We start from the raw sequence: 15,011 nt of genomic DNA on the forward strand, positions 1-15,011 counted from the left end.
TATATTAGTATATGTACATAAATATAAATAGATATACATATGTATGTGTTTATTATGTGGAATAAAAAACATTTGAAATTTTTACTTGTTTGTACAAGCTCGCTTGTTTAGTACTACTTCTGAGCCCCTGAAGCGTCATAAAAGGAAGCGTTATTTTGCTTCGCCCATTCTAAACAAATATTGAATGCTGATATTGTTTACGGCGACATAACTTTCTTCGTATTGAGGATCACGTCGTTTGTTTCTTCTTTGTTGTTAGCATCATCGGCACAGTGAACTTCATTTTGTACGAAAGAACTGGATATTTTCTGCAATGGTTCTACTTCTTGAAGCAAATTTGAAATGGTGTGAATTTTTGATGTATTTTCAGCTAACTGTATCCCTTCGGTAGTTATGTCAAACAATTTTTGAACAGATGACTGAATTGAAGACGTATTAACGGCATTCCATGCATTAGATAAAAACATATTGCGTCCTTCAAGCTGATGCTTTTCAGAGCTTCGTATACTGATTTTCYTCGTCGAACGATGTGACCTTGCTTTATAGTTCATTTTCGTTAGCCTTACGACATTGTGGTCCATGGGTTTTATAACAGCACTACAATTCGGAGGAAGACACATTACCAATGTTTAACCATCAGTACTCTTTAATTCTCCTTTTTTGGGGTGACAGGGAGTACAATCTATAAGTAAAATAGCCTTTTCGGGAAGATTTTCGCCATGGAGAAACTCTTTTAACTGCAGTTTTAAGAAATTTTAAATTGATAAGATAAATTTTTTAAAGCAAAACATCTACACACCTCTGGAACAAATGTTTTCTGAAACCATTTTTCAAATAAAGTCAAAGCACTTTTAAATCCTTTGTAGACAACAGGCAAATCCGTAAAATTTTTAGCAGCGTGGATACAGTGATTTCCCAATGACCATTAATTTTACTAATTTATTACCAGACCCATTCGTACAAACAAGAAAAGTTATTATTTTTTACAGATTTTATGTCTCGGAGCGGAGGTTTCTTTTGAGCGCACAAGAGTTCTATCAGGCAAAAGCTTCCAAAAGAGGCCAAACTCATCGGCATTRTATATCTGTATGTATTATTCGAAAGTTTTTCGCCACATATTTTCAGTGTTCGTAATCCATTTCTGCTTTTGAAATTTGTGATCCACCCCATTGCTAGCACGAAAGTCACTTGGCTTTYCCTGTATTTTTGCTTGAAAAAATGTGGCCTTTACCTTGAGTATATCAGTCGTGATAGGTAAGTTCTTTGCTCGTTGTTTTGCAAACCATTTCAAGAGTGCTTTTTCGATTTTTGGAAGTTGTGATGGTTTAAACGTTTTCCTCTTTCCAGGACCAGATTCAGTATGTGACACGAACTTTTTTATGGTGGCTTCATTTTTCTTAATACGAGCTATTGTTGATTTATGCACGTTTTGAAGCGCTCGTTTTTTGGCTAAGGAATTGACAGAATGTCTTGCATTTAGTTTCTTAAAAATGTCAACTTTCTCCTATTGTTAGCAAAGTAAATTTTTTCCTTGCCATTATGAAACCGCACTACACAAAACGTCACTTAAAACTGATTCAAATCTCCCGAAWCGCACATGCGTAAGAGTTACAAGAATTCATAATCGAAAAACGGGACTTCTCATAAAAGTATTCGAACTAAAGAACCATTACCAAAATCAACAAAGTCTTGCCGCAAGTATCGAGGTCAAATTTTTTGGATGTCGCAAGTACTGAGTGCATAATGTAAAATATTTCTTTGTTTCAAGAATCGAGGTGTTGCAAGTATCGAGATGTGCGAGAATCGATTTTACATCGATACACTCACCTTTCCTTAAACATTTTGGATTCATTTGGCACAGATGTCACAGAAAGGCAATATTTCGAAGAATGGGTTTTTGCCCGAAATTAACATTAAAAATTCTTACTAATATATTTTGTCCATGGTGATTAAGTTGATTTCAATTTTAACTGCGTAAGCGGTGTCTACATCAGTAAAAAAAAGATGAGGTTAGGTTAGATTAAAACGGTTGAACATATGTATGACAACAGCTAAAACCGATCTCACGTGGGCATCTGGACCGGTCAGTTGGCTTACCTAAAATTTTAAATATAAATCATAAAGACCCTAAAAAAGCAAAGCGCTTAAACCCTATCTGAAATTTATTGGTTGAGGAAGAAAAAGGACTATTTCACCTAGTACAGAGAAAGTATTACTGCCAAGATATTTCGACCTCAGTCTTATAAAAGTTGGTCAAGAGAAGACCACTTAATTCCAATGTATACATACAGTGGAAAAAGTAACTTCAGCTTTTAGATACAATATTATTTGTAGATGAAAATCCACTATTGACGAATAGTAATGACTTAATGACTGTTATGGCAAACGTACGCAGTAGCTTTGTTTCGAAAAAGTACTGGTGAGCTGAATTTCATCGTAACCGTACCTGTACAAATACTCCTTGTTCAGAAAGCGATCAAGAGCTGTAAAATGATATTTAGTGAATTTGTTATCAACAAAGAGCTACCTTTCACAATTTTTTTTGGAACCGATGAGTAAAAAGATAACCATCCAATGGACAAATTGGCACTAAGCAAACACAATAAGAACGGTTTTCTAACCCTTTCTGTGTAGGTCAAATATGTGCGTCTCATCAGCAATACGCTGAACGGTTTAGCCCGATGAATCTCGGACGCCTTTTCAAAAGCACCCGAAACCTTTTAGCCCAAGTAGTAGAGCTAACTTACCTCAGCATTTTGCTGGCTATGATGTTGTACAACTTAAACGTATAGGTATATTTGTTAAAAATGAAGTATACTGYAAACTTTTCCTAGATTTTGAGTAAGCAAATCTGCAGACAACTGCAGTGAACTAAAAATAAATGCAACAACAAAATGATCGAACAAAAAGGCAGACAAGTGTATTACAGTTCTAACAACCCATTTTACAATGTTTGTAATTTCATGTGAGGTACACTGAGAGGAAGCACTAATTAAAAAACAATAGCTCATTTCCTACGTTTCTTTTAGCTACTCTTTACAACCAAGCGCCTTCTGACAATCCTTTCCCTAAACATATTGGATTTATGAAGTGAACCACTCATACATGTACGTATGTACACCTATATGAACGGTCCCTGCCTTTATACACATTAATGGGGCTAAAATTCCAACAGCATTAAGCGTATCAACGGGAGGCTTAGATCCTATCATCTGAATCGATTTTACCGTTACCCCACTTCGTCGCGTTGACGACGCCAAATAATTCTAGCTCGGGAGGCGCTAATAGCGGTGGTTGTGTCGATTTAATCAACAAAAGACAGACATTTATAAGAACATACCATACACATATGCACACTCGGTAGGAAAAATTTAGTTCATGGCACAAATGTAGAGTTCAACAGTGTAGGGTTTATTTTAATATTAAAAAAGTAGGAAAGGCCTAAGTTCGGGTCTAACCAAACATTTAATACTTCCGCAATTGGCAAGAGAATAGCCTGGGGAAGAGAGCGTTTTCGGTAATGCTAACTGCGACATATGGATGATGCAAATAGTTCGAAAAAAGCAAACCTGCCATATTTGCCAAAATTGCAAATTCGAAGAGGCATTAATGTTGTACCTGTTGCGCAAAACTTGCAACATTTGAAAAGTATTTGCACAAAAAATTACACCAAAACCAACTGTGCTAGATAAAATGTCAAATATAATTTTAATATAATTATTTAATTTTTTTTATTATATTTGTAGATTTCTGCATTACCACAAAAGTCCGTTCTTTCAAGTATTAACAAAATTTTGCAACAAAAAACTGTGAATTATTCTAATTATTAGGTATTTGAGGAAAATGAGGAAGTTGTTATAAAAGGGAAGCAAGAACTTAACTTATGTTCATAACTAAACCACACTATGTTTAAGAAAACATATACACTTAATTTCAGGTGGGAAGTCGGAAATCACTCTTTCGTTATAACACAACAACAAGAGTCAGTAGTAGTAAAAATCCATATTAGGCACAAGGACATACTTTTATTAGGGAGAGACGTTCCATGTGTTTCAATACCCCGCATCTTTTTCCGATATACATGGTATAAGGACAACCGGAGTTATAAATATCGAATACAATTTTTCGATGAGTTCCAAAGAAACACGGTGGTCTGCAGCCACTTTTTGCCCTTTGCCTCCCAAGAATGAAGAACATCAAAATCATATGTAGGAGAATTTCCTGCAGGGTATGTTTATTAACTACTGCATCAAACAGCAAGTATGATAATTAAAAGCGAACGCACGTTTGTAGTGAAGTGACGAAAATAAAATTATTGTCGTCAAATTGTGCCAGTATCGGAGTGTTATTGATCGCTTAGATTAAACACAGCGGTGTTCTCACGGTCCATCAGCAGATATGCGTATGCCCTTCCAATTAAAAACACTGTTTTCCTTAATTCAATTTACAGCTGTTTAAGCAACTAACGATGTTTTCCTTTATTATATTATTAAATCACTTCGACAAAAGCTTATCTTTAATCTTTCGTTTTTAATTGTATTCTCTTACATTTCCACCATCGTTTCCAGCCGAATTATGCTCTTAATTCTTCTAATTTACTTCTTATACTACCGACGAATATATGCGAATACAACGTTCTTAATCCTTTTACAGTAGGTTTGAAAACTATTCAACTAGGATTGTACACACATTTAAACAAGGCGAAGCTAAGCATTTTTCTATGTATAAGTGTTTGCACGTAAGCAACTTTGACTGACAACAATTTTTATTAACTATGAATATTTTTCTTATCAATAGTTCATTAATTATTAAATTGATTGTAAGTAAAATAAAATCTGGGTGTGTTATTAAAAAAAAAAAAAAATAAGAAATGCAAAAGAAACAAGGTATTGAATGAACATGTTTACGAAGTCTGTAACATCTAGAAAGAATCGTTCGACAACGCAGTTTGTATATAAATGATCGGCGTGTCGAGCAGAGTCGAATTAGCCATGCCCGTCTGTTTGACTGTCTATCTGGCTATCTGTACAAGCGATAACATGGATAAAAAATTAGATATCTTAATGAAATTTTATATACGTCAGAGAAAATAAATAAATAATTTAATCAATAACCGAAAGAGTCAGAGACAATTTTGTGCATCACATCCTAACGTTCCAATTTTACAGAGCGAAAATGGACGAAATCGGACTACAACCTCACCTATTTTCCGCCTACATCATCGGGATAACTTTACAAACTGCCAGATACCGAGTATGAAATGTTTACTTGTTTTTTTCCCCCTTTTTTTTGTTTTACAAAAGTTTTCCACCGGTTGAATTGAAGTTGAAGCTATTAAACTTCAGTACCCAACTATTTTTTGGAATTACGATTTTGAAGTCGAAGTTAATGGGTGTTGCCAACCTAAAAAATTAAGATTTGAAGAAAAAGCAAATCTTTAAGCAATTTTTGGAAGGGACATTAGTCTGAGAACGTTACCACATACTATCCATTTCCTTGTTGCCGAAAGTTATCCAGAATGCAGTTTAAATAATTTTAACTTTGGGCTGGCGCAGTTTACGATATACATACATATATAGTTTTAAGGAGGTTTTAAATGAATCTGAATACCTCATAAGTGCGCTGTGTGTGATACTTGTGTTATAGTTTCTAGCAAATTTGTTAAAATAGATTTCCCTTTACGAAAACCGTGCTGAGAAGAAGAAATTAGTAGCGAAATCCAAGAAGTCTTTCGTGTGTTATAATTGGCATTTATAAATAAAGGATTATTTTATTATATTTAATTAACATAAGACGTCTACTTCGGAAATGGTGGGTGCATTATTTCCAGAAAACGGTCATAACTTGTGCTGGTACGGAAAATTTTTAGGAGAGTTTGAAGAGTAATTGGACCAAAAAAATTCAGTATACATATTAGAAATTAAGTGAATATCACTGGACATAGTAGACTTATATTTCATTGCAGATGGAAAATTAGAAATCTTGCGTTTGGAGTTGACGAAACCATAAAACAATAGCACAATATATAGCATTTTGGATTACATATAATACGTTTATATAATTATTATATTATATTTTGTTAAAATCAGCAAATTGTCGAAGCAATATATATATTTTGAAAAGTCAACAGCTAACTAGTTCTTTTAAAAAATGTAAAGCGCGAGATTTCTATTATTTAATTTAGATAACTCTCTTGAAACCCATAAAGTTGAACTTATTTTTTGAGTAACAACATATTTCGTAACATATCTTTCAAATAAATTTAAAATAGTTTCATTAAAATGGGAGACACTACATTCAATTTTGCCACTGTAATCTGGCCAAGTTACCTTAGAAAGTTCGCGATTTATTTTCTTAAAATTAGCGTTAGCATAGTTGAACCGCTAACAAATTTCTTGTGTATTATTATGAACTAAGTTGGCTATGATTTCGATATTAATTTCCAAAGCAGGATGATACGAGTCCTCTGGCAGAAACAAAGGGCAACAGAAAATATTGAAGCGTTATCAACGTAAACGAGATCTAAGAACTTACCAAACTTGTTTGAAATTAAATTTATTTGGTTAAGACCCAACTCCGACATTTCATCTAAGAACTCGTTTTAACATAAGCGAGCAGGAATGATGTAATGATGAATAGATTTCCATATAGCACAAAGTGAATTGAAATCTCCCAAAACAAACATGGAATCAGTATTATTAAGTAGCCACGGAGGAAACATTATTTATTAAAGAAGCATGCAGGATAAACAATATACATATAAGATTGAGACGATATATATAATGCAGTTAAGTAATAATGGCAACCATTAACTCAAATTCGAATGCACTTAATCACAATGAAGTCTGCATGAGGAACATCGWYTTCTTCAGACGCAATTGAAGAGTGTACAGAAAACAGAACACCACCTCCTATTCTGCTCAGCCGGTCATATATAAAGATTTCAAATTCGCTAATGAACTTCGCATTATCAAAAATGTGGGGCTTTGGCCAAGTTTCTGTGAAAGCAATAATTTTAAAATTACAATTAATGCTATTTGAAAACAAATCAGTAAATTTTGTATTAAGAACTCTAACATTTTGATAATAAATACTCAGCGAATTACTATTAATCAGTTTTTTGTTTCCACGGGTTTTCATGGCATTTTAGCAACAACTACATTGGGTTTATCGCATTTATGCTCGAATTCACGCAGAAAGAGATCAGATAAAGCACCAAATGAAAATTGTCAGCGGATATGTCTATCTTAAAAGACGAAATATTCCTGTCTTATTTGAAGTTTGATTTCGGGATCGTCCGTTTTTAATTTTGACAAAATATGTATAACACTTTATGTCATCAACTGTACGGATACCACAGCAAAACTTGAGAAGAAAATATACTTTTTTCACTTTATTACAACTAAATTTTTATTACCAGAGTTAGAGTTATGAGGAGGCGGATTCTAAGAAGTTTTTCGCTTACAGCTTTCTCTGAATTCTGAGCAGAGAAAGCTTATCTCCTTGAGAAAAAGGGGAAGAAAGATTAGAGGAGGTCAATGTTGGATGGATGAATTATTGGTTTTTACTGATTGAGTTGGGACCCGTAGTACGGTATTTCAAAACTTCAACCAAAATACTGTTGGCTTGAAAACCGATAAAGGGGATAAAGTAAAGTAAAAGTTACACATATCGTGAATTTTTGACAGGACTTCTTCAAAGTAATGAAACAGATAATGTATGTACATATGGATTTTATGAAAACTATAAATAATGTAATTGTGTAAAATTAAAAATGTTTCAAATTAAAAAGAAAATTGTGTTTTTTGTTACGTACTTCTAAAGACAAATGTGAAAAGCATTGAATATTACTTTATGGTTTCATGTATTACTTTAATTTTGCTTTCTAGTTATTGTTTAGTTTCGATGTTTAATCTTTAAGAGTTCTACTTAAAAATAGGCTAATTGATTTTAAGTTCTTATATCCTATATATTTTGTATTTACAATTGTACACACATACAAATCTCCTTCATATGCTATTAACTAGCATCTTAGTTATTTACAGTTTTATATTTTTTCAATATTATTTAATAACAAATATATTATTTACTTATATAAACATTTTCGTATTATTTTGCCAACAACCATCTATAAGTTAGCATATAGCACTTTAATTTTGAAGCACTTTTCTAAAATTGTCATAATACTTATCTGAGTATAAGTATTTCTCACATATAATATAATATTATTAGGATTTTTATCTGATTTACTTTGGTTTGCAACACACTATAATTCTTTATGGAGTCGCAAAAAATTTAACTCTAGAGATCACAATTTTTTTCAATCTGCTAAAATTCAAATATATTGGCGCCAGGGTTTTATAAATAATTATAAAAAATTATAGAATAAATCAGAATTATCATTGATATGATATGATAGTGCTTCTGTTTTATATGTCCCACTATTTCATTCTTATAATGCCACCATTATAATTTTTTGTAAACATTTAAACCTCTAGAAAATCCAATTATTTAATTTTCGTGCAGTTTATACAATGATTAATTCGGCTTTATTAGAAAATTAAAAAARTAAATATGACCAAGCTGTGAACATTTAGAAACAAAAAAAAATAATTGCGATCTTTATGGACATATTGGTTTTATACTTCCACAATTGTCAAAAAAATTAATTTTATGGGATTGGCCAATTTTATAGTTAATTTAATTAGCTATTGCACAATGCTAATATCCATTTAGTACTTATATAAATCTAATAACACTGATCAACTTTACTACTTATTAAGATGACATACAAACATTTCTCAAGTTTTGCTACATACATTATTTTTAACTTTCGAATTCGTAATTACAGTAGCCTGTAAGGGCTCATTGAATAATTTCAAGTACGGGGAAAATTGTATGTGAAATTAAAACTAATAGTTTATGCAGTAATCCAATTAATGAAGCCAAAGTCACGATGTTATATATCATTTAAGAAAATGTAGAGCAGATTATGTGCATATTTTCTTTCAAGATGATAGTTACTTACGTTGAAGACTTTTAAGTTATTAACACGGTTTAATTGAATCATCTTTTAAAAAAATATATGCGAAATAAAGTTTTTAAAAATCTGATCATTTCAAAAATATGTCCAAAACATCCTACATTGAAAAAACATTATCGAACTTGTTTTATGCAATAATTCGTTTATACCAACATTTTTATAAAATCAAAATGGAATTGTTTTCAAGTGTATAAAAGCATTAAAATGGTTCAATCTTCAGATTCATCTATACAAGGTGTATTTCAAAGTAAACAGGACTTAAAAAAAAAAACAGAACAAAAGTTTTTTTTCGGCATAATCAATTTATTTTATTTAAAATAGTCTCCTTCTGCTTCAATACAAGCATGTCGAACGAGTGTTTTAGCTTGTTGGCCGGTATGGCCGCCAGTATGTCGGTGCAATCCTTTTGAATGGCCTCCAATGKCTGCAAAACGCTTTCCTTTCTTGGGCAAATGCATTTTWCCAAAATGGAAGAAGTCGCACGGTGCCATATCAGGTGAATACAGGGTGTCGTTAATGGTTAAAGTGTACTTGTTTGTCAAGTAATCGGTTACAATTCCATGAATTTCAATGATGATTTCGGCTGATTTTTGATGAAATCAGGCACAGTTTTGATGGGATTTCCGGTGATCATGGATTTTGGTTGGCCCATATGTTGATCGTCATTTATGTCCTYACGATCACTTTGAAAACGTTTAAACCACTCGTGCCCTCTGCTACGGTATAGGCAATCATTGCTATAAACTTGTTTCATCAAATGAAACGTTTCGGTAAAAGTTTTACCAATTTTGGCTCTTTGTTCGAAGCTCATTCTCCACAGTAACTTCACTTCTAATAGATGAAATGTCATGAAATTGTCACTGGACAATCGATAGAGACAGCAGAGACTAACGCACCGAYATATAGATGGAGCCACCAGGGGGCGCTAGATTCAAAACCTCCTGTTTACTTAAGACCGCACCTTGTATACTGTCGATCTTTTTTAGTACTTATTAATTTAAAACTAAATTCCGGTTATTTAAACACAATAATTATGGAAATCAGAAAAATTAAACAAGAACAAGTTGTGTATTCAATGATTTTGTTTCTATCTAATGTAAAAGTTTTCAAATAAATTACGTTTGAGAAACTCTTTAATATCCAAACTATCCAATGAGTCTACAATTGTCGTAATCATTCTTCGAAGTGAACTTGAGGGTATATTTGTAAATTTTCGAATTTATATAAATTCTCGAAAAGGTTCATCATAACTATTATTGTTATCACTCGCATCAAAACCATTGTTGAGTAATAATGTAGTTGTTGTCGGTTGTTGTAACATCAATTGATTGTGATTCGCTTGCATTAGATGTTGCGACAATTGTGGCTGCATATGGCTGAGACTTTGATTCTGTATTTGTATGGTTGTGGTGGCGGTGGTTAGACGAGGTTGCTGATTCACCACATCTGCCGCAGCCAAGGCGCAATCGTACGAATTTGTGCCATTTGTTAGAACGTCATCATAACAGGGTCCAGGCCCAGGTCCAGGGCCAGGCCCAGAGCTATTGCCGCCACCACCAGCATTGAGATTTAAAATGCCAACGCCAACACCAACGCCGAGTCCAACATCACCAACTCCGCCAATACCGCCATTGCCGGTTAGATCRGTAGTGGCGCCATTCAAAATTACACCATTCAAATCCAACGATGACTCTTCATTGCGCTTCGAGAGAATTATGTGCGTTAAATTTATTATGTARTTTTTCGCTAGAGTTAAAGTCTCAATTTTAGATAGACGACGCTCCATTTCCACGTGTGGAATAACTTCACGTAACGACTGAAATATATAACAATGTATAAAATAAGGTATACAAAGGTATATGTATTCGGGATTCCTGTTCTTTTTTTTTATAAATCAAACTAACGTAATTAATACTACATACATTCGAAAATGTTTTCTTTCATTGCCTGGTTGATTTCTTCGCTTGCCACACTTCATACATTACAATACATAAGTGCATACAATATTTAACATAAAATATGTTGAATGGAGACACTGCATGACATTACCTGAAAAGCGTCATTTAAGCTGTGCATTCTCATRCGTTCGCGCTCATTTGACTCCAATCGCCGCAGATTACGCTCCTTTGCATTGAGAACGCCTTTCCTACGCCGGCTTTGTGTGGAGCCTGTTAAGGAATTCCTAGCGCGGCTGGATGGGCGTGCACTACCACCGTTACTGCTGCCGCCGCCTCCGCTTGTATCGTCGCTCTGTGAACTTGAATCTGTCATTTCCATCTCATAATTATTATTGCTTAACTGAAATGCAAAGGGAAAGAAATTGTTCTACATTCTGCTGGACTGTCATGAACTACAAATGAACTACAGTTACTTTACTTTCAACCCACATATAACTAAATGCGTATGTAACACAGATATAACCAGCCGGGAAATGAAAATATTTAATAAATCAGTGTATGACACCAACCCAATTTTACGGGCGATTCGATAAATATTTAGTTTCAACACCTAATGAAGCCACTGTCATGTCGGACATTTTCGTTTGAGAAGAATACAGATCATAGTTTTATTTCAAGATCGTGCGAAAGGTCCCAAGTTTAGGGATTTTAGAAAAATTATAATAAATGATTGGATTCTTGTTTTTATAACAGAAATTGATCAGTGGATTGGTAATTTAACAAGTTGCAAAGTGGTTTCAGGAAGGCTTTTAAAGATTCATGATCAAATAAGTACATATGTACATGTGTAAATGCAACCACAGTGGCTACCACGACAGATAATGCGACATACTTCCGTATTATATTAGCAGAACTATAATTGAAGGTGCCGGTTGCAGAAATATGGGGTCATATGCCAAATACCTGATGTTAAAGAATATGCTAATCTGTGCTGAAAGTGATTRCTGATTCCACTATATTGACTGAAARAGCACAAAAAAATGTTTGGAAYGGWGATAATACTYTCAATGTAAATTTTGGATGGAAAGACCCATTTGTCATTTCCGTCTGCCTGTCCGTCTCTCTAACTGTATATAAATGAACTAGTCTCTCATTGTTTTAGATATCGATATGAAATTTTTCTTATTTATTATAATCGCGGAATACGCTGCTCCACAAACTCATCGATCAAACTCAAGTCCCTGTATGAACAACTTTTTTATTTTACGGGTAGATTATTATCCAAAGCAGCGTTACAAGCTTTGAACAAATTACTTTATTTGACAAGATATCTTCACGAAATTTGTTAATGGAGTATTTTCCAAAAACAGTACTGCATTCTTCGCCCATTTTTTTTTTTGTTTTAAATCGGATCCAACTTTCCGACTAAAATCAAAATAAATATCTTTTTTACTATTAAGAAGGCGAAGTTAATTTTTTTATTCTTTTTTTATAACATAAAAATACCTGTGTAGTCCTCTGACTGGCTCGTCGTACTGGTCGTGATGATCCGTCCTGTAAATCAATAGGTGATATTGGATTCTCAGGATTCATGTTAGGGTTGATTTGTTGTTGATGCATTTGGTGTTGTTGTTCCATAGTCATATATTCATGCGATACTAGTATATCCGAAATATGATTCGAACCCATTTTGATTTCTGTTATATTTAAAAGTAAAACTTTTCCGTAATTTCTATACACAAATATTTAAGCATTTCATTTATTACATAATACATTTTAGTTTGTCGGTGCATATAATAACATGGTAATAAATTTTCAAGCACAGGTGCTTTGATGTAAAAACTTAAGTGTTTCTAGTACGTCAGTGGAGTTATATAAGTAGTAAGCAAACACGCCGGTCATGCACATGTGGCATTATGCGAGGTGCCAACACACTCCTGTTATTAAGATCACTACTGCTTTAAATATTATTATTTCTTAAATTTCTTTTTGTGGAAATGACTTGTACAAGCATTCCTGTTTCCACGTATTCTTATGWTATATATTATTAATTGATCGAACATGGTCTGGATTTATGTATCCTTTAATATAAAGGTTATTATTGCATATTATTTGTATTCCAGAGCATATAGATTGACACATCTTATTCCTTTTTAATACGCTTTTAYTAGCTTCACTTGTATGAATGTATGTATGTTTGTTTGTAACTTTTTTAAGTGGTACTGAAACCTAGAATATTTGAGCGACACTGTARGAAGGCGATAGTACRTTTAAGCAGCTCACCAAAAACATGAGCTTAAAAGTATGCRACATCTATATTAAACTAGTTTTGGTGACATTTGAATAGCATATTGAGTTGGGCGTTAACTGTTCATAAGATGCAAGGTTGTACAGTAGATCATGCAGTAATTTATCTGGGCTATCGACTATTTGCTGCTCGACAAGCTTATGTAGCACTTAGTCGTTGTAGATCTTTGGACTGTATTCGAACTGAAGAACTAGACTATTCAAAGTTGMAAGGTAAATCCCCATGTAATAGTGAAGCTTTAAAAGGAATGATTCGATTAAGAAGTAATAAGTCGTAAAGTCGCCAATATAACTTGGTCGCAAATAATATAACAATTAGTCAATGAAAGGTTACGAATAGATATTAAATGATGCCTAATTATCGATTTACTTAACCAATACTACATGTGACAGTTCATATTTTAACAAATTTGGGGTTTATCACATCAAACTGAAAAATTAAAAGTAAATATAGTTTTAAAAAACTAAAAAACACGTTTTTAAAGCATATCAAACTAAAAAGTGAAAAATAATTCTTTGTATAAACTAACAAAAATAATGGAGGASAAATCCCTGCATTGAGAAAAGCGTGGGGTGCTTTGTGACATATTTTTCATATATCCAGTATTCCACGCTATTTTTACAATAATGCAGGAATTTTTTTAAGTGTTCATTCAATAAATTTCATGYGTTTCTTTTATCTTAGGTAAGCACAAATAAACATAAAAATAGTGCTTTCAAGGTCATATCTCAAAATTGTTCCCTCAAGACCAACTTTTCAAGACACCGAAAATTTCGGTTAATCTGTGAGGTATCTTATAKAATCACAGAAAGCACCTTTTTCTGTAATATAATAATAATGTTATGAATCTTATAGATAATCGTTGTGGAAATTGTTTATGCTCTCCTTCTCAGTAAGCCATGCGCCGACATTTATTTATTTAGTTAAGTCTATGAACATTAATTCTTACAGACTAGAAAATTAGGATGCTAAATAGAATTCTAAAATAATTAAATTAAAAGTACATAAGTAATTAACTTAAACTAAAAAACAGAATTTAGGGTATTAATGAAGGATACCGTAGAGTGAGAAAAATCAAGAAGAACTTTTTCGGAAATCGAGTTAAACTCTCGCATAGCACGCTTGAGAGGAGCATATTCAGCAAAGTTAGTACCTGTCTCTTATACACATCTAGATGTGTATAAGAGACAGGTAGAGAGGAGCATATTCAGCAAAGTTAGTACTTTCCTTTATATAATAAAATGAGGAAATAGATCTGAGACAACATTGGGGAGCATTGAAGTTAATTTTCCCTAATAAATAGGGACAATCAATACCTCCATTAATAACATTAAAAACAAATGAAAGGCAGAGAACGGACTGACGATTTTCCAGTAGTTTAAGATGTAAAAGCAATAAACGGGATGTATACGATGGTATTGGGTCAACAAACTTAAGGGAGCGGAGAGCAAATTTAAGAAAAATCTTTTGAACACGCTCGATCCTATTAATTGACGATATGCAATATGGTCTCCAGATGAACACTGCATACTCCAAAATGGACCGAACAAAGCATGTACATATATTTCTCCCAAAAAATTACGAAAAGCTTTTCAAATAATAGGATAATCCCCATAATATGAACAAGTATTGCAATCTTCTCTTCGTTCTTCATGAGTACACTACCCTACACAAAAAAAGGAACGTTTGGAACCTAGCGCGGCAACTCAATAATTTGGACTTTGCAGATGACATTTGAAGAAGTCACTAATCTAGTCGAACT

The 15,011-nt window shown here is 33.2% G+C and overlaps 2 protein-coding genes across 3 annotated transcripts in view; one reads left to right on the top strand and one right to left on the bottom strand.

Moving 5' to 3' along the window:
- Positions 1-15,011, top strand: part of LOC108970012 — an 82,453-nt gene that overhangs the window by 8,982 nt on the left and 58,460 nt on the right. The gene's annotated exons all lie outside the window — the stretch shown is intronic.
- On the bottom strand, positions 10,263-12,630 carry LOC108970007 (protein dimmed). The gene is made up of 3 exons (XM_018935083.1): positions 12,448-12,630; positions 11,093-11,341; positions 10,263-10,859 (listed from the first exon to the last, which is right to left on the bottom strand). The coding sequence occupies exons 1-3, from the start codon at positions 12,628-12,630 to the stop codon at positions 10,263-10,265; spliced, it is 1,029 nt and encodes a 342-aa protein (XP_018790628.1).

Source organism: Bactrocera latifrons, unplaced genomic scaffold, assembly GCF_001853355.1.
Source record: "Bactrocera latifrons isolate USDA-ARS-PBARC rearing strain unplaced genomic scaffold, ASM185335v1 scaffold_276, whole genome shotgun sequence".
Classification (NCBI taxonomy): Eukaryota; Metazoa; Arthropoda; class Insecta; order Diptera; family Tephritidae; genus Bactrocera; species Bactrocera latifrons.